At 38.7% G+C, this 21,171-nt stretch overlaps 1 protein-coding gene across 2 annotated transcripts; it reads right to left on the reverse strand.

The window, feature by feature from the left end:
• Positions 1–43: 43 nt before the first annotated feature.
• Positions 44–21,123, reverse strand: LOC110056721 (kinesin-like protein KIF6). 2 transcript variants are annotated; one of them, XM_089292449.1, is made up of 27 exons: positions 20,882–21,115; positions 20,109–20,218; positions 19,275–19,349; positions 18,511–18,553; positions 17,652–17,756; positions 17,265–17,374; positions 16,583–16,665; positions 16,026–16,072; positions 15,791–15,909; positions 15,577–15,664; positions 15,388–15,467; positions 14,801–14,864; positions 13,867–13,953; positions 13,370–13,473; positions 12,821–12,926; positions 12,406–12,455; positions 11,634–11,735; positions 6,160–6,385; positions 5,975–6,050; positions 5,349–5,448; positions 4,807–4,862; positions 4,298–4,348; positions 3,173–3,257; positions 2,690–2,825; positions 1,823–2,148; positions 1,141–1,256; positions 44–471 (listed from the first exon to the last, which is right to left on the reverse strand). In XM_089292449.1, exons 1-27 carry the CDS (start codon positions 20,939–20,941, stop codon positions 461–463), a joined length of 2,616 nt encoding a protein of 871 aa, XP_089148575.1. In that variant the 5' UTR covers positions 20,942–21,115; the 3' UTR covers positions 44–460. The 2 variants fall into 2 exon arrangements, with proteins under 2 accessions (XP_089148575.1, XP_089148576.1); XM_089292450.1 differs by lacking the exons at positions 44–471; positions 1,141–1,256; positions 1,823–2,148; ... (5 more) ...; positions 5,975–6,050; positions 6,160–6,385 and adding an exon at positions 8,602–10,322 and having other exon boundaries at positions 11,607–11,735; positions 20,882–21,123.
• Positions 21,124–21,171: the final 48 nt, after the last annotated feature.

Genomic DNA, 21,171 nt, shown 5'->3' on the forward strand with positions numbered 1-21,171 from the left:
GAACCCGCAGTGAATACAGGAAGTAAGCAGGAAGAAGAACCTGTTTTCATTCGCGCTTTGCTATTTATTTGAGCTCACTTAACGGATGAGAATGGAAAGGAGCGTAGTGAACACATTTTTAAAATCTGCCACATTTTTCGCGTCCAACGAAAACGATGTGTTCTTTACTTTCTTGCAATTGAGAGCATTCGTTATCTGTATTTCCAGAGGATAGAAATGTTTGCTCCGAAGAGAAAAATATCCATTGCAATCTATTTATCTCAACAGTCAGTCTTTCCGTGGTATGAGCACCGAGAACGTGTTGAACGAAACGTTTCATATTTCTCTTCCCTCGTGTATCTGAAGCTTGGTGCCAATCACTTTGGTGAACAGATAGAGCGGCCCGTCCATGGTGGGGTTGGCATAGAGGGCCGGCCTCTGTTACTGATCTTGGTTCCCTTGATAATAGGACCAGTTGCGGTTATCGATGACCTGCAATAAAGAGAGACGATGACCTGATGTGGAACTCCAATTTCACCCTGCGAGGGGAATGAAAGTCAAATAGCGTATTCAGGCGGACAGAAAACCTCCTGGGGGTACTCCCCTATATGGGCTATATAGGTATATGCGGTCCTAAAGGGTTTGGTTTTTTGGTCGTTTTGATCAGAAACAGGATATCGATTTTAGCCATTTTGGTATCAAATAGGGTGTGGTTTTTGCACTCTAGTCTTGAATTAGGCATGTTCTTTTAGAAAAAGTTACTTTTTCATCATTACCGATAAAACCATCACCAAAAGCCCTCAAAAGGTCTTTAACATTGGTCTGAACTAGGGAGCTAATTATAAGACAGGTCTGAGGCAGAGTATTGATTTAAGGGTCAGGTCTTAAATAGGGTATCAAATGTTTGGTCAGGCCATAAATAAGGTAGGGAAATCACAGACAAAGGTAAGGGTTTTGGGAAGCGGGCCGCACACCCCAACCAAATTTTTCTGGGAGTACCCTTCGGGGGGGCGGAGGAGAACTCTCGTCAACTGAATAATTCCACAAGACCACTCGGTTGTTTTGATCTACTGTAGTTAAAATTGTGTGTTTACTAAACAGCACCTAAAACATAATAATACTGGAGTCTTCATAAGTAACCTTAAGTGTGAAGCAACAAACCTCGCTGCTGTAACAAATTCTGTCTCGCTTTTATAAAAGCCAAGATGTCGGCATCAGCTCGGGTGTCACCAGTCAGTTTCACTGATCCAGAACCAGTGCTGACGTCACTAGAGGAACTGTGGAGAGATTCAAAGTTATAACGTATCGATTACATCATGGTTTTCAAGTCGCTTCAGGTGGGATTTTCAAATTATGCAAAGTCCAAAAATGGATACACCACTTGAAAATAATTTCGGACAAAACAGTGTCCACAAATAAAATCGTCCAAATTGTTTAAGCGTTGGAAATATTTACAATACAGTATAAACTTCTCAAGGAGATCCAAAGCTCTTAGTTTCCTTTATGGAGCGAACTCTAGTTGAGACATGACTTGATATACGTAACGGCTTGATAGAATTTGTGTTCTTTATTGTCGATGTATCCGTAAAATTTGAGGGTGCGATATAACTGCAATTTTCATTAAGGCCCCCGGCGTCCGCACTACGCCGGTGAAATTTGAAAACGGAGGTTTCATTCTGAAACCGCATCAAATGTTTTCCGTCCACACTATGCCGGAGGAATTTGAAACGGAGGTTTCACTCTGAAAACACGAGTAATTTAAAAACGGTGGTTTCACTCGGAAAACGCATCAAATGTTTTCCTTTAATAACTTGACCCTATCTTATTGTCATTAACTACGCACCCCGATTTATTTCTTGCGGCGATTCCCACACTCGATACATCAGCTGCTACTGTTGCTGCAGATGTCGACCAGCTGCTTAAACCACTGTCTGAATTGGAACCATGAACAGACGGACGGGTAACAGATGACACCACTCCTGAAGACGCCAGATGAGCCTCGGCTCGTAGCTTGGATACGAATTTCCCTGGTCTGGTGCTACGGGAAGACTCGTCTCCCCGGGGATTTGATAAGCCACCCGGGTCTGGATCACGTCTCCGAGGGGCGGATGGAGGTCGAACGGGGGATATCGGAGGGGTTTTCCACGCTGCTCGCACTTCATCAGGTGGCTAATGGAAAAAAGTCATATAAACGATGGATAGAAGGCGAAGTGAAGACCTAATATTTTTAAGACCACAAAGCAATAGGAAGATATCTTTGCTGACGTCATTGTTTACATTTTACGACTTTTCGCAGAGAAGGCATCACACCAGAAACGAATTGACTACAAACATTTAAAGAGCTTGTGAAACTTAGTGGCTCTTTGGGTGTAATATTCGAGGAGAAATTGGCTTTCAACAACTGAAAAATTTCTGGGTGGCAAAAGCGCTAATGAGCTCATACATTCTTTTAAAAATTTTGAGTTTTAAAACCTGCGACGCACAAACGGTATTCAGTACATCGGGTTCAAATTCCTTGGGACTGTTAATCGTGCTGTACTGTTTCAATGATATTCAGAACTAATGTTTTTGCAACTCCATCAGAAACTGTATCGCTTACGCTAATGAGGCAAATATTGTAAACAAAGATTATTTTATTGTTAGCATTATTCAAGCGATTATTTTCGTTGTACATGAGTCCAATCTGACCAAGCTCGTATTGCTGTCATACCTGGGTGAAGGCCGCCTGTTCTGCCCACCAGATCTCAAAATCTTTCTGCATCTTGACTTTGGATTTCTCTAGCAGATGCTGAAGGTGTTCGATCTCAGTCTTGAGGGACCGAAGGCGGGTGAAGCTGTCCTTGTATCTAACCAAGGAAACAGGCAATGTTTACCCCACAAACTCAACACAGGACAAAAGCAGGAATTACGTCACGGTTTGCGCATCCCGAAAAGTTAAGCTTAAATTTTTCAAGTTCTTCGTTTGAAATCGGTGTCAATCTTCTCCATCCTTAACCATCCTTGTTTCGTTAAGGTATAATATTATCTCTTTGGTGTTTTTCTGTCTTAGTTCACTATTATTTTCAACTTTCCATCAATTTAAAGCTGATTTTGTTAGTGGCCAAAATTACTCAAAATGTCGTGACTGAGCTCCTTTAAAGAGCCGAGAAGCATTTCACTGTCAGAAAATCGCCTGGAGCATTCTATCACTTACTTTGCTTTTTCCTCCTCAATAGCTTGCCTTAAGTTCTGTTCCACGGGATCGACTTCCTCCATCCCTTCAGTGCCATTAACAAAACCTTCCACAAAAACAGCCATTATTGTAAACGTTCTCTTGTGCGAAATAATTTCCAGAAAGTTCTACCAATACATCCAGTGTGAAGGACGAGTAATCATCTTCTATCTTTCACTAAACTATTTAAAAGTTTTCGTAGGCTTTGTACAACAGATTCACTTTTTACATTCTTTTTTTTTCTCTCATAGATTCGAGTGTCTATGGACGGAGTAAATATACTGAGAACCGTTATTAAAGGCTCTATCTCGTGTTACACGAACGTTTATCAGTAGCATGTAAATAAATTCATCAAGTAACTATTTCATTTTGCTTACACTCAATGGTGAAATTTAACTGCCGTGTGGCACGAACTTTTTGCGGGAGTTTAATTTTGGAATCGGTATTTTTTGTATTTTGCGGGAACCAATTTTTTCGATTGTAAAAGAATGGTTTTTCTTGCTTGGTATTAATTTTTGGATTATCAGGGAGTCGCGTTTACTTGGAATAGCAGATTTGCACGACAGCGTCATTTAACAACAACTACCAGAATTTATTTCATTTTTTCTCTATCATTTAAATTTCGAAGCCCCAGAGGGGCTTTAACGACAATTGTCCTAATTAACATAAGAAGATTCTGATAGTTGTAGTCAAATGACACCATCGCGCAAATCGCCAATTGCAACATTTCACATTTCACTACGAAAAATCGACCAGTCGAACAACATGAAGACATGTAAAACACGGTACTCAGTCTCATTCCATTACAATTACATCTTGTCCTAGTGTGGTTGATTGCTCCGACGATGGATCATCAAAAACTACGGTACATATCTCTCGAGTTTTGTTTCTGAACGAAAGAGACGTTTCGTTAAATAAATGGTTTCAAGATTCTACTTGTGATGTTTGTATGTCTAGTTTCGCCAGTGGAGTAAATTTTTGCGGAGAAAACTTTTGCGGGAACTTTTATTCGCGGGAACTTATTTTTGCGGATCGTGGAAAAAACCGCAAAACTCGCAAAAATTTCGTGCCACACGGAAGGCCTCCTGTCTACTTAATACACCGTACCTTGCATTGAACGACGAACTCTGTGCTGTTCGATTTGACTTTTTATAGAATCTGAAATTTAAAAAAATCGTCAATTTGAAGTCATTACTAACAAGATCATGTTCTTCCGAAACCAGCCCCCCAAACACTACAAACAGGCGTTCTTCAGTTTTTGTCCCAAAGCCAAGGGAAGGAGGAGGAGGAAGTAGCCGAGTGGTTAGGGCGCCGGACGTGAAATCCGCGCGGGTCACCGGTCGCGGGATCAAGTCCCGCTCTGACCACTAAGCTGGAGTTGTTTCTCGGTAGAACCTAGGTCATAGCCAACTGCTCTGCCTCCCGCCAGTTGGGATGTTTAAGCCTTTTTCGTTTGAAATATTTGTTCCTTTCAGTTTAAGTGACATGCCCGTGAACTAGCTACTAGGTGTAGGTAAGCGTATTGTTCATTATAAACAACATTTGAACATGTATTTGAAGGAAAATTGTGTGACGAACGTTTGCTTGGACAGAAAAATGCACTGAGAAGGACTTACTTATTTTTTGTCGTGATGAGTTCACTTGCTCTCCGAGTCTCTTAGCCTCCGCATATCTAAAGAAAAAAGAAAGAAACTTCTTGATCATTCGACAATATGTCATTTGATTTAGAAAAAAAAACAATTTATAACTTGCGCCTTGATTATTTCGCTGTCGTGAATGGTTTAAAGATTTGTTCTCAAATTATACAGTATCATGTCGACTACAACAATACGAAAGCTTAACGCGCACTCCACGTTTATCAACGCTCGACAACTGAAGAACACGCACGCAATTTCGACGTATACGCGTCTCTTCCCATTCGCGCGTTGCCCACGCGCGCACGTTCCGCTCACGTCCAGCGTTTACCACCTGCACCTGCTACACGGATTAAACTTCTTCGTTCTAGATATCCAACTCTTTCTTGAACTCTCATTGGGTGAATCTCTCAGTTAAGGTTAAGGTGATGATCAGATACTTGAATCCCATGACTGGTTAAGCGAAATTGCTGCGCGGAACAGGGGAAAAGACAGGAGCAAATCACACCTAGACATGCACTAACCTTTGCTTGAGTGTTCTTTTATTCTCCTCTATCGTGTCGTTGTGAGGATAGTCTCGCCGGAAAGTCTCGAAAGCTTCCTTACGTCCAACTGACATTTCATCTAAGTTAGGGGATAAAGAAAGGATTAACAGTGGAACAAAAATGTCCCTTCTGCGAAATCGGTTTCCTTTCCTATCATCTGAGCAAGTGCTGACGAACAAAAACTACAACAAGTTTAGGGCTTTTGCCTACTACCAGGCCTTAATTTCTCCTTCACTGGGTTAACCATCCACCAGTTGAAAAATTTGACTCCTATCTTATCTGACTAAAAAAATATCCCTAATAATGCCAGTCCTATCGCATTTTAAATCAGAACGCAATTTCTGGATTAAACTGTCCGGATTCGATCCCTGACAGGGGTCACTGAACCGCGTTCTTGGTCAAGATCTGTTACTCTCACATTGCCTCTCTTATCTCCAGTAGGGCAAGCTGACCGCTTTTGCTGCGGGGGAGGGGAGGGGGCCTGTATTGAGCTCCCATCCCGTCAAGTCCAGTCGCTTCTCTCGCAGATACAATGTAAGGTTCGTTTACTGACTTTGACTTAATTTCAATTTTAAATGTGGCCAGTAGTTATTAACGTTACTTACCCAGCTTTCTTCTGTAAGCAGAGGGGGGCCTGTGATTACTGGCGTCATCGCCGGGCGCTTGAGGGTGTGCACGATTCTACGAGAAAACAAACAATCAAGTCAGTGGCGGCCGTGGCTAATTGAACGTTCGAAAATTGTTACTGAATAACAAAAACAATCTGAACACAAGAGTTATTCGTGTAAACCTCAGTGGTATCTGAAGACGGTCTGTCTTTCACTCGTGCTCTACCCGCAGATCTCAAGTTGGACAGTTCACTCTCTGAATCATCACTCAGGGGCTGACTGGTGCTCCGTCTAATGCCGTCTGGTACCCCACCCGTCCCGTCTGGGATTCGCCCCCCGCCTTGTTTTACAGACATCTCGAGGTCCGCGGTGCGTTTCTTCTCCTTCTTCAGCATGCCTACCAAAATGTCTGAACGGTGGTTAAGGATGCATATTGACTGATAAGGTATAATATGATATGCTATACGTTAACCTTACAGTTAGTAGAGGTCTTTAATTTCAACTTATCAACGTTTAAACAACGCAACTATAAACAAAAACACGTCCACACTATTTAAACTTGTTCAGTTTAACTACTTGCAGAAAGCTGAGAAAATACACGTTCAACCTATCCCCACCCACCACCCCATAAAGTTCCTCTACCGCGGAGATCACGTGGGTTGAAAATTCCTTCAAAATCCCACAATGCAGTAGAACTTATTCACATGACCTATCTTTTATTCAGCCTCATTAATAAGATCTAAGATTTATGTACACACAAGCGTTTCGTAAGCGAACGGATCAAGTTTCTTGCGACACGAAAGTTTGCCGTCCGCCGCGCAAAACCACCTCTCACTGGATTCACGGATATTTTTGTTATGGTCCAAGAAGACACCATTACAACTTCAAATAAGAATTGCAACAGCAGTCATTTCAGTGGAATACCATGCCAATGTTGGTATGTTCCGTGAATTTCACGGCTGGCAAAACGAAGAATACGTTTTTCGGGCTAAGAAAAGAGTTCACCATACTTCAAGTGTAGCGGCGGGTTCATGTTTTAAAGTATATAGCATTAAGAAGTTCTTTTGCGTTGGAATTAAGAACCATTCTTTATGTCAGGTCAAAGATTATTTAGAAATCAAGAACCAGTGGTACAGTCTGATAGAGAACGCTTCAAATTAACACGTAACAAAACCACGACGGCGACGGCAATAGGAACGTCGCTAAACAAAAGATTTAATGAGCAATACAATGGCTGTGCACGTGCGTTATAATTCTTGGTACATTTCTTTGCCGTCCTCTGTAAAACAACAACGTGAAATGACCAAATTGCGTTGTCTGGGGAACGTGAACCGCGACGGGTAATTTTTAAAAAATTGTGATCTACTTCAAATTTATCGCTGTGTTCAAAATTTAGTTTTGAGATAGTTTAACAGCGATAAAGAAAGTCAGTGACTTAAGAGTAGTATCGCGAGATTCGTAGGTAAAATATAAATTCATTTTTTAATCGACGTTGTCCTCGTAGTCGCCGCCTTAATTACCTAAACTCCCTAATACACCGGCAACGCTACTTAACAACTTATTTATTGAAATGACCATTCAACTGCTGCGGTAAGTTGATTTTAGAACTTTCCGAGTGAATTATTTCAAAAACGAAAGCAATTTAACAACGTAACACTGTAAAAGCTTATATCGCGAGACTGTGTTTTTGAAAATTCACCAAGTGTTACGAACACCAGTAATTCATGGTAACAGATGGCATGCCACATGTTGTACCAGTTGATGAGCAGCTATCCAGCCATACTGTGAAAGTGAAACCTTCGTTGGTTCAGTGAGGTGTCAAGCTTGTACCATTTCAAGCTTATTGCTTTGACATGTGCCATTGTTCTCCATGTGTTGTAGCGGCGACAGGAAAAAAACAGCTTTTCGGAATCGTAAATCTAGTTGTCAAACAAAGGAAATGACAAAACAAATAATATTTTTTCCGAGGTACAAAAACAGTAGAGAAGTACCGCAGAGAGATCACGAAGAAGACTTTTTTAACCAAGTCTCAAGAGAGATCAACGTCAAATTTCTCCATACAGGATCAATATATTGTCAAATAGGCAGGTAATGAGAATACAGACAATCATCTACTAGTAATTATATTGATGTATCACCAGAATTTCAGAACCAAAGTGAAAAGAATATGTGGCAAACGAGAAGGACAACGAATACTACCGGTCTGAGAGGATTTCGTATTTAAACTGACCAGTGGAAATAAAGGAAAATCAGTAACGGAAAAAACTTCACATTTCACGGAACGTTGAACAATACGGACAAAATAAACTTGTCCACCGTGTTTTGAATTATTAACCTAGCGCTCCCTAATATGGAATACACCGCACGTTTAAAATAGCTTCACACCCAATAAATGAGATGCTGGTACGCCAGAGCAAATCAGAGCGCAGAACACGTGGAACTGGAATTTACTAGGGTTTTGATCATGTTCCGTTATTCAAATGTGATATGTTGATAGTTACCAGTATAAGTGACCAAATGTCAATTCCTCCTCAGTAGACTTTAAAAAGTGGCTGGAAAGCAGCCAAGAGAATTTGAAGGAGATGTGACAGTACAAAGATCGAAGCTGAGCAGGAATGCGACCCTTATGTTTAGAGTCTGTGTTTTATTTAACGGTTTAGAATGAAAAGTTAATTAAAGCATTTACATTGTACCTTTGTTTATGTTTCAGCTCTATTTTGTAAAGTAGGTTTTATTTCAAAACAAATAAGTTAATATTTCCCTCCAGCTACCGTTAACGATACGTTTAGCAAGTTTATGAATTTATTAGTTTAAAAAAATACCTCATTTAAGTTGAAGACTTGTATTTGATTACTACACTCGTTGATGTGCCTTCACGGGAACTACAACATTCCCCTTGTATACCCTACATAGCACAATTTTTATAGTTCATAATGAAACACAAGGCCACAATTAATTCCATGTACATAACTTCCATTACAGCTATTACAGCCAGCAGTTTATTGTTCGATTTAAACAGGACTAATTTTAATTGTTACTCCGATCAAAAATAGATGCGACTTGTACCCTATTCCTTGCACGTATTATACAAATAATCGCAAATTGCTGGAAATTCTGGCTACGTCAAACGAATTCTCTCGGATAGATTGCTTGTAGTAAAACTAAAATCTTTTCAAACGTCAATTGCCTGGATTACTTCAGCTTTTAGCCCCAGTTTGGTCATAACTATTATTTTGGTGTACGCAAACTGGTGCACCCTGAAGAACAATTTTGTACTACTGTATTGACATTTTCTATCATCTTCAACTTGCGACTGTTCCGTAAAAGACAATGCCCCTTCCGACACAAGAACGCTTTCAACTCTAGCAGTTAATTTTTCTAACCTCGGAGCAACTAGTAAGAATCAAGTAACTGAGTAAACCAGAATCTTGATCGAGAATTAAATTCGCCCAAAAAGAATTAAAGAACGTGTACAAAAAACGGCGAGTCCTGAGAATATTGAAGTTGAACATTGAGCAACAATGGCTGAACAACAGTTCAGCCACCAAGGCATTTAATTCCTTGGTCGAAATTAAATTTAGACTCACATGGACTTGGCAACAGTTTCGCGGCGTTGCAAACCGCGCTACATCGCTTACATCTCTTACTTAAAAAATAGTTTTTACATGCACTGAATAAAGAGACAGCTACAGTGTAGTGTGGTGCGAAACCTAAGTGTAGATTCATCTACATCGAAGTCGTCCTCCTTCGACTTCTGCCACCATGCTGCATTTCAATCACGGATAAAACCTTCTTTTTCTCTTGCTCTGCTCGATTCAGTTCCATCATGGCTTCGATATATTCCTCCTCAGCTTCCAATCTTTGCTTCTCGGCATCCCTGAGTTTGTCGTGTGAGTTAGAGCATCGCTCCAAGGCTGTTTTATAACTAGCCATAGCTTCTTTGTGAGCGATGTCCAACCTGCGCATTTTGTGTTGTTCCGAGTCGAACACAACGTGACTCTCCAAAAGCTTCATAATGTGCTTATGAATGTGTAGGTTATTAGTCATTCCAGCTTCAATAGCTACCCGAGAGCGCCTGTGAATTTGCTTCAACTCTCTGAGAGTGAAACATTCTACATCGGCGGAGAGTTTGGCGAGAGTACGCATCGCCTCTCTGTCCATTTGTCCAATAAAAGCATCTTCTTCTTCTCCGTGTCCAGCCGTGAGAGGGCGGTGCTGGTCTCCCGTGGTCAATTCTAAACTCTCATCCAGATTATCCAGTTGAAACAGGTTTGATAAGCTGTCCACTGTCCCGCTCGCTAGCAAAGCGATGCGCCTAGTAAGTCCGGTCGTTTCCCAGTTTAGCCTGAGAAACACAGTTTTTAAGGTTAGTTTTGCTAGTTTCATTTCAATCTTGTCTATTTCAGTGAAAGGCTCAAGCTGTGTTGTCAAACGTTCCCGCAGCATTCACTATTATTATTGCAAGCAGTTTTGTCGAGTACCACTCACAATCGGCGATAACTTTGCACCCTCTTAACTACTACAACCTGTTACCCAACATCGGTTTTTTTTTATTTTAATTTAATTCAAGAGCTTATCTGTATAAAGATAATTTATTGATAACACTAAGCTATTTTCGTTACGATCTTTACATTACATCAAAACTTTACTTGTGTAAACTGTTAGTAAGTATAGTTATAGTTATTATATCTTTAACCTGTATTGTTATTTTTCAGTTATCGGATCACAGATTTTATTAAGCAAACTAAAAGTTATTGTCAGTGGTTATTTCGAGTTTGAGACAGCTTTTAATTTATTTACGTTAACAACTGATACAGTATCATAATTAATAATAAAATAAATAAATAAAACACTTAAATAGCTGACACAATTCTCCCTACTGATCGTCACATATTTCTTTCATCTCCGTTTTGAGAATTTGATCCTACATCAAGACAAACTTCTGTCGGTGATAAATTTCTTCAATCTCCTCACCCGTCTACTTCACATTGTACAGATTATGTAAGGAGAAGTTAGTTACCGATCAAACTTCAGAATCGAAAAGTCAAATGCCGGTTTATAGTAGAGGGTTTATTACAAGATTAATGAAATACCACTGGACTTACATTTTGCAATTAGAAGAAGAACCCGTCACCAAACAACTTAGCCGGAGCGGACGAAAATGTAACCATCTTGCCAGGTTAGAGAGGAAAGGTGTAAATATCCTCCAAATCATGAATTTAGAATTTCAACTTTTGTACCGTTTGCATGGCTGCGTGGATAAAGTTTTCACACAGTCGTACAAACTTGGAAGAAAGTTTTAACGCTTTTTCCAAGGGCATGATCTCTAGTTCAATACTTCACTAATATTCCTATCTTATTCTCCACTGCATTTACATGTAAGTGTCACAGGCTCTATATATAATTTCACCACAATTTTACTGGTTGTGAAGAGAGTGGAACCGTGTATTATTACACTGATATCTATTTTTTTGTCAGGAACATCCCAGAGATATCTCAGTTTAAACCACATTTTCAGAAAGTAACGTTCTTCCTTTAGTTAACAGGTGTTTAAGAGCCTAGTAAGACATATGATCCTCGAGTTAACCAGTTCATGCAGCCACAACACAGCCATCTGTTATGCCAATACCTCTTTTCAAACCGATGATAAAGGATATTTATCTCGTTATCTCGCTGTCGGATCAGTTCTTTCAGTTTGTTCACTTCCGAGTGGTTTCCCAAATAGCTGCTGTCAAGGACGCCATCGATTGCAGGGGTCCTAGTAACAAATAAAAATTATAATTTAAAAAAAGCATTTTCTTTCCCTAAATTGCGCATGTGAAGTTTTTCCCATGCCTATCGCTGGTAGATTTTTATCAAGATTTTTTCAAGTATTGCTTTAATAACCTTTGCTTTCAGCTACGTAACGTGAACTGATGAAATAACGCGCGTGGCTAGACATAAGTGGGATTGACCCATCATATCTCTTTAGCGAGCATGGTGACCTATCTTTTATATTGTATTTTTCGATACAGCGTCTGGTAGGGAACATTCATGGAAAGTTTCAAAAAAAATTGTTCGGCAACTTTTATTTCTGAGGAATAACCTTAACAAATTTACAGAGCCAATCACTACGAGGACAAAATAGTGATAGAAATGAAACAATCAGAGACCAAGGAGCGCGGATGGGGAGCAAGGTAAAGCAGTGTAAACAATGGCAGGCGCGGGAAAATTGATCAACCCTTGGTTTGTATGACGTCCTGATTGGTGAAGGGGAAAATTGACTGTAGCTTTGTTTATCCCTAACCAATCCCATTCAGTGGAGATTACGAATTACATTTTAATACTAAAACTAGCGAGAACGTTTAATTAGCCTTAAGTCAATCTTGCATTGCGTACTGTGATTTTTACGTGGCTAGAAATCTAGCAATACGCTGAACGAAGTTTACCTCTGTGAGGGAGGAGAAGGACTCTTTTTGCTCTTTTCCAACACATGACTCTGCAATAAGTAAAAATGCAATAACGATTTCGCTGGATAGAGCCTTTTTGCTCATCAAACTTTAATTTCTCCCTACAATATCAACACAATGTCTAGCAGAAGGTAATGAGACAAAAGAATATTATCAACTAATTGATCTCATCTTGAAGTACCGGCACTAAACTACTCAAAACTAATACTAAAAGAGTACAGGCCATTCAGGATCAGCCAGGACTATGCGTTCTGTAGTCCAGTCCCCTAACCATCAGGCTACCGTACCTCCGTGGAATTAGCAAAAACAAAACTCTCCTGCCGTTAACCTCAGGGTCGATAACAGACGGTTTCATTGCTTTCCCTTTAAATTATACACAACAAGGACTCTTTACCTTGAGTAGCTGAAAGCAGTAGTTGATCTTTCGCATGTCTGCACCAACACTAAGAGCTGAGTCAGGATCACCGTCTTCAATGTAACTTTTCACCACCCTGCGCAGTCTACAGAGGACACAATTATTAATAGTATATGATTTGAACCCAGGAGTATCAATACTTTGTTAAGTCCAGTTCTGGCCCTTCCTCTGCTACACAACAGTACGCGAGAGCGTAGCGTTTCGTGACAGAGGGTGTGACACAAGAGTATAGAGTTCCGTGACAGAGAGAGGGCCAAAACTGGACTATAGTTTGTCTCGTGTGATCGTCTGGGGGAGACTAGTTCTGAAAAGAACTGTTTTTGGTGACTGACGCTTCAAAAACCAGAGCAGAAGTCTCGGAGTCCTCTTGGGAGTTGAGTGTAAAATTATTTGTCAGACGACGATGTAGTCTCTGGTCTTTAAAACTGATCTTGGCTGACGTATAATACTGTCATATTCGTGGATAAAACTGCACACACAAACTCTTTTTTTCTCGCTTAAAGTTTTGTGTCAATTAAATCTTATTACCTGTCCATCTCATCTTCTGTCAGCTCGCCGGTGTACTCCTGTCCTGACGCCATTGCCAGTTCATCTTTGAGTCTCTGTACTTCTGCCTTAAGCTGCGCAATCAGCTGAGGAATGACAACAAAATAAAGTTCACAATCTCAACTACCAGACACAACGTGTGATCTTAACTTTCCTCTAAATCCAACAGCACTGAAACATAAACCTGGCAACACTACTAGACAGTTTGACATCATAAGATTTGAATTTCCATGTTCCCAATGATTTCCAAATTCTATTTTTATTAGTACTTGGTTTCTTAATAGACCTTTTCATGCAAGTTTTTTAACCAACACAAAACTCTGGAAGATTTGCACCCCAGCAATTCTCTCCCCCCCCCCCCCCCTCCCCCGCCCGCCCAATCCCTACAGTATCCCTGGGCATTTCGGCAATGTGAACAGGGAAGTCTTCACGTTGGCGACAAATTTGTGTGATTGATTAGGGAGGCAATCTCAACTGACCAGTTTAGGATCAATTTCTTCATTGAGCAGTACATCATTCTTTATCATGGCCACTCTTTGAGCAAATCTGCACGTTGAAATTGATTCCTGCAAAAGAAAATACACTGAATTAATATAAATCTCCAAGTTATTTTTTCATGTCTCAATATGACAGTTACAAAACGATTTAATAGTTCCTTTTGCCTTTGTTCTAGCAGACAAATAAAACTTCTTGTTAATTACGTTGGGCTTTACAATGTACACCGTATGTCTGCATTGCAGATTACATGTACCTCGTTTGTACAACATCAAACAAAAGAACAAATTGCAGCTCTTGGAAAATCTACACAAACATACAGCTCTGCTAGTGCTGTAACTTAAAGTAAAAAATATGGTAAACCAAATCCAGTACTTGAATGGTATTATATTTTGATGAACATTTCAAAATAAAAATGAGTGATAGAAATTTTACACAGCGTTTCGATGTCGTCATGACATCATTATCAAGTGACAAGAAAATAACGGTTCAAATCCAGTACATCCTGTATAATGTTGAAAATGACTTTATTCAACGCATGACCATGATCTTGCAATTGAATTAATTTTGAATCAATTATTATGAAACAAATGTAGTTTTAAATTTTAAACAAAGCCAAGAAGAAATCTGAAACTTTGCACTGGTGTATAGAAGCCTCCTGGCTAAACACAGGCTATGGAAACAGATCCCACACAACAAAACGATTTCGACTACCACATCACACATAACACATAAAGGCCTTAAAGCAAAAGAAGAGTAAATAAAAATGTTGAAAAAATGATTCTAGCTCTTCATGGCAAAAGTCAATGTAACTCTTACACCAGTAGTCACACTGCAAAATACGTTACTACAAGTTCTTTTGTTAAATTGTCCAGTTGAATTTTACACCCACATTCAAAAATGAATACCATAGCTTACATCTAAGTTTTTCTTTTCAAGGGAACATGTTGCTATCATTGTGGTCATACAATTTCCTCCAAGACTGAAATGAAGAAGAAAAATAACCAAGTTATTATATGCAGAATATCTGAGAAAAGTTGGAAAACAGAGGAGGTATCTGGGCTTTTTGCTGCTGCCTCAGGTTGTTTTGCTACAAAATTAATCCAACTTGCTCAACAACACTATTAAAAGTAAATTTGTTACACAATCTGCAGTTAATTAAATTATCAAACCTGTGGTTCATTTGTAAACAAAATTACCCAGACTCAGTTACGTCTTGTTAGAGCAAACATTTTGATTCTGCTACTAATGGACTAAGCCATACATGTATACATATATATCCAGTAGACTGGATCTCCAAAGAAAAGCAGTTTTGAGAAATCAAAAGCTGCAATTTACCATGTTGAAAGGACAGAGTTTTGAAGTGAGCAATTTAGATTTTACAAGCTAGATGACATCACATGCTAACAACCTACATGTAATGTTTAATACTCCTTTTGTCACAAACAGATAGGAAGACAGGTTCCCTCTGACATCAGGTACAGTGTGTATACAATGATCTTTACCTGTCTCTTAAAACTGAGGTCATCATAGAGTTTCTGTACGGAATGTGGCTTCTTGATTTGTCTGATAATGCCACTATCACCTTCAGGTATAAGGTAAGATTAAAAACCAAATGAGAATTCTCTTTAGTAAGTTACAAATAAAAAGGCAATTTAAAAGCACAGCAAGCTACATGTATGTGCAGTCTTTACCTGTTCAAGGTAGTGAAGAGATAAATTAATATATTTGGCTTCAGTGAGAAGAGTACCACCCACATTGGTCTTTCCAACTCTTTCAGATCTTCAAGCAAAGAGAAAAACATGTGATCAGTCCAACAAAATATTAAATAATTTCATAACATCATTCTTGTGAGCTATACTTGCAACAACCCCAATCAAAAGCTATTAACCAAATGATTTTCTTTACCCTGCAAGATCAACCAAATGAAGCTTGGCTCGTCTGACGGTAGCAGATCCAGGATCACGTGACGAGATATGGATGGTGAAAATGCAGTGTGATCTGGTGGACGCTTGATTCATGGGTGTCTGCGGGTAAAAACATTGCCAGATTATTTTTATTTCCATCTAATTACCTGTTGTAGTAAATAACTAACAATGTATGTTATTATAAGAGCTGCAGTTTTGTACATGTTAGGTCTCACCTCAGCAATCATCCTGTTTGTGTCTCCAAGAAATAAAAGATTGAGAGCTGAGAAAACATGGAGATAAAAAGATGCTTATCAATGGATATTCTATGATAAGCTGCATTAAGAATTAGTTAGAAATTTTTCAGCATGTTTTTATTAAAATTTTATTCCATAGTCTCATATCCATTAATGATAATCTGGAACAAAGGATTCAACTAAAAACCTAACTGTTCAGAAAATTAAAAGGTCAAACTACTGTGCCTTCATAGCATCCAAACTCTGCCCAAACAATGTTTTTGTGTTTTGCTGCCATCAATCATCTTAGTAGACCACTCGGAAAACAGGCAGATGTTTACTTTAAGAGGTTCAAGAGGTCACCTCTGTGGGTGCAATTGGTAGATTTTGATCCATTTTCTTTTTATCATTTAAATCAAGGTTTTTTGGTCATTGCAAAAAGATTTCAACACTGTTTGCAATAAAAGCTGTGAATTCTTCAAGATTTGGGAAAGTGATCTCGAATGTTTCCTCATTAAAGTTTGTTAATATTAATTTTTGATAAAAATGCTGCTCACCTTCCTCTTCGTTACTGGCTTGATGTAGAGAAAGATTCTTCAGATGGACATTATTGTCACTGTCTTCAAACAGGTTCACTTTCCTACATTGAGAAAATAAACCAATTGATCTAGCAGAAGTGAATTCTCAGTTGCACTCTACATGTAGGTACAGGAAATGACCACTCCACCGCTTGCAGGACTCTGGGCTGCCTAGCCTGTGAATACAGACCAATTTCCAGCTTTTTTCGGCAGCATGAAACAAAAGCTGGAAATCCATTCCATGACCACAGGCTATGGGCTGGCTGGCTTTCTAGTATTGCTAACAACTTTCTAAAACAACTGACTATCTATGTAAATAAAGCTTTACTACTGGTACTTACAGAGTAGGTTTTAAAACAGGTAATAAATGTTTGTCTCAAGATTCGTGGCTTGTCAAGTCAGTACTTGGAGCTGACAGTGTATAAGGTATACAGAAAGTGAGTGATTCTTGACCATAATTTACTACCCACTTCATTATTAATAGCACTTCTTAGAGATCAACCACCCATTTAAGATCCAGTCTCTAGTGAAATGAATGAAAGATACTCATTCACAATTAATTGCAATCTACAGGGCCTGGCACACAAAAAGAGAAAAACTAAGGGTTAGAAATTTATCCTTGTAGCCAACTTAGTATTTAAAGAGCACCTTAGTCACTTACGGTAAATCTTCCAGCTTGCATGCTTCATGCTTGGGATCCAGAAGATCATAACCATTTTCATTGTAGATCTCAAGGTAGGAAATATGAGCAGTGAACACTGTCCCTGGATGCTAAAACATCAGAGGAGGTACATGTATATACTGTAAGATTCCTAAATCAGACATCTCACCCCAGACTTACATTATGTTCAGTAACATCTACTCTTAACAGTCTTGTACACTGTACATGTAGTTGAAATAAACCTTCTGAGCATGCACTACGGATTTTACTGGTTACCACACCTTATAATAACACTCAAACTCCACCCAGTGAATACTTGTTACTGCCCTCAATGATTGGGTAACTTCTAAGCTGCTAAAGAAATAAGAATATGACAGTCATGCTAACCTTCTCAAAGTACTCAAAGATGTATGAGAGTGATCTTGGGATTAATCCTCTGTCAACATATCGCTCAGCACCTCCTGTAATTGTAAATGTCTTACCAGACCCTGTCTGAGTGTAAACAAAACATTTCAGTTTCAAACTTACTGCAAATTACCATTAACTTACTACATGTACATGTATATAATTATTAAAATTTCTGCCAACGTTATTTTTTCCAGGTTTCTAGGCTGATATTTACTTCAGAAAACAATCCCCTACTACTGCTCTCCTATACAAGCCTTCAGAAATTCATATCACAAATATGCTAGCTATCAGACAATTGAAAGTAGACTAAAATTAACCCACAACTGTGGTCACTTGTAGCCAAACATAAACACGACATCCTCACCCCAGTAGTTCAAGGAGCCGGTAACTCTTATCCAGTAGATAAAGCTAACCAGTTTATGAATGACCGGAACCAGACAATCATATAGAATGTTTTTTTTTTTTTTACCTGAGTTGCATAACATTTTGTTTTGTCCAGCCAAAATGGTGACCAAACACCTTAAGTTGGATAATAATTTATTATAATAATTATGTCCTTTTGTCCTTTCAAACACAATCACGTAAATGTAAATCCAGGTTTAAATACAAAACACAAAAGAGCCCCAGCTGATTCCCTGCAATTCTTGCTGGCTGACACAAGACCAGTAGAGGCATCTTGAATTAGATTAATCTGGGTTATTCTGCCAGCTGAACTGACCACTACAAATGACCCAGACCAATTTAAATCAGACCTTAAATTACATATCAATTATATTCAATCCAAGAAAGCACCAACTGAAGTAATTCAGACAGACTACTCTTGCACTGTTGATCATACCTGGCCATACGCAAAGATTGTTCCATTGTATCCTGTCAAGACACTAAAACAAACAAATTAAATGAAATGTTTGGTATCCAGGCACATGTACATGTATCCAGGCAGGTGCATGTATAGTCTTGCAATCATAAAATAAAGCGCAGTGTAGCTATCTCATCTGTTTGAATTCAATTCCACAAAAAGAATATTATATAACTTTAGTTTGCTGTTAATGTGACAATGACCTAACACTAACACACGAGCGTATTTCTGTTTCTTTGGTAAAGTAAAGTCTGGATACAAGCCAAGTGGCCCATCAGGTCAGAGCTTGTCCCGAATTCTGTAGCATGAAGCAACTAGGAGTATTTCTACTCCCACTGGACGTGATGCTAGTCCATTACAGGGAACTTACCCCTACCATTAAGTTCACTGGCACCCATTATTTTATACACCTGGGTGGAGAGAGACACCGTGAGAGTAAAGTGTCTTGCCCAAGAACACAACACAAAATCTCCAGCCAGGGTTCGAACCCGACTACTTGATCTGAAGACAAGCATACTAACCATGAGGTCACCACGCCACCCACTTCTGTTTCTTTACAAGGCTTAAATTACGTGAGGTTGGATTCAAACTACATGTACACCATTGATCATCACAGCTGTATTTTACTATGAGCTAATCAAGGAGCAAATAAAGGGACCAAATAATTTTATTCAAAATTTTTACTAGTTATTAATAAAAGCAGTTCCAGCACAAACTAAAACTCAATAATGTTTTACACCTACTTGTCTATAACTCCTTGTGCTACTTCTTCAAAAACCTCGTCCTGTTTGCAGTCCTGATCAAAGACTTTGTTGAACCTTGTTTAATTTATAAAAACAAAACAATAATACATGTACCTTATCATCACTTACAGTGCTAGGTGACCCTTTTACACATGCATAACAAAATTAACTCCATTTTATCTCAATGATAATATTTTAGTATGGACTTTGAGACTACACTGCTTATAGTAATACAGTAAGTCCTGTATGAGATAATAATAATAATTGTTTTTCATTTGCATTTTTTCTTCTAATCAGTCATGAATGCTATACTGTAGGTACATTATCAAAGTTGTTGTCTAAGGAGTCAAGAAGCCAAACTTACAGACACTAGAAAAATATAAGTCAGACTACAGGAGTTTCAAGATTCAGGACATAACTATTAAGTCTAGTCTGGGGGCTGATTTTACTGTGGTCAAGCAGATTGCTAGTGTGCAGGCCGTTAATTCTGGCTAACCGCCAATTTATGCTGCAGTTAAATAATTATATAACTTTGCTGCATATGTCTTTTATAGTGCAGGCTGCTCCCATCATACAAAAATCACATACAACCTTCATTATATAGCATCACATTATTGTACGATTTCTATAGGTTTTAAAACATGTTTCAAAATCCTGTAACATTTTCTGAGTTGTACACAACAATAATTGTTGTGTAATTATTGCAAGCCAGTTGAAGACTTGATTAACACAAAAGGAAATTTGTGTCATAGACCAATCCTAGGGGTAATGGTAAAGTTGTCACAAGTGGCATAGTTATGTCTTCTAAATAAGTGCTAAGAGCATCACACAAACCTAAATTTATATACTTCTTTCTTGTTATTGATGTAACCATCGGCCAGATCTTTTGGCACAGTGAAGGCAATACAGGAACCTCCACCCTCATCTTCATAAGCTTCATAAAGCTGAAAAGACAGAGAAAGAAAATTTAACTTAAAATTTCAATTAATATTTCACAGCATGTCAATGGATGAGCTGCCAGGTCATGTCTACTGGTTGAAATTCACTTCACTGAGTCCTTAGGGAACACAATAATTTAAACCAAGGGTTGGCTGGCTAATTCAGACAACATCGGGGGTGTTTTCCCAAATCATATTAGACCAAATCCAAATAAACTACGCTTAATAATTAAACAACGTATCTGTGAAGAGAGAAGAATTTTTTCCTAAACTAATAAGCTTAAACCTTTTTAATTAGAAAATCATTGTATTGTTTGTTTTTGCCTACATTGATTAAACGAAAATTCCTTGAATTTTCCTCTACTTTTTTGGATGTAAATGTCTTATTATGAGTTGTGTTAGACTCTACAGGACTCTATAGCAATACGGCTAGGATAATATCTAATAAGAAACCTGTTTATTTTCTTTTTAGCTTAATATAATTCATATTAAGCTTGTATCACATAGCTTTCCTTATACTAGAATAATCGTTATAAATCTTTGACTTACTCACTTCCTTATTAACAGGAGGTACAGTAGCTAAAGTATAGTAACTCTTTAAATAAACTCGCTACAAAATAACGAAGCTCGTTCAAAAAATCAATCTGTTCTGGCGCCGAGCTAGCTTACCCCTGCTTTTTGTTTTGTCGGCTTTGCCCTGGCATAAATCTGAATTCCTTGTTTCACCATCCTTCATGACGATAATAAAGCATCTAATATAGCACAGCAACAACTCTGAAATCCACTGCCATGTTAAAATGGTAATTATAACCAAGTAAGTTTACAAGATTTTAGCGTTGCCTTGGTGGTCGAAGAAAGTTGGAAATTTATGAAATGGGATCATTCGGGGGATTGGGAACGACTTAGAAAATAACCGCTGTCTGAGAAAACCGCTGTACGATCATCCCAAAGACACTTCA

This window comes from Orbicella faveolata, unplaced genomic scaffold, assembly GCF_042242905.1.
Source record: "Orbicella faveolata isolate gen_17 unplaced genomic scaffold, um_ofav_v1 contig_24, whole genome shotgun sequence".
Taxonomy (NCBI): Eukaryota; Metazoa; Cnidaria; class Anthozoa; order Scleractinia; family Merulinidae; genus Orbicella; species Orbicella faveolata.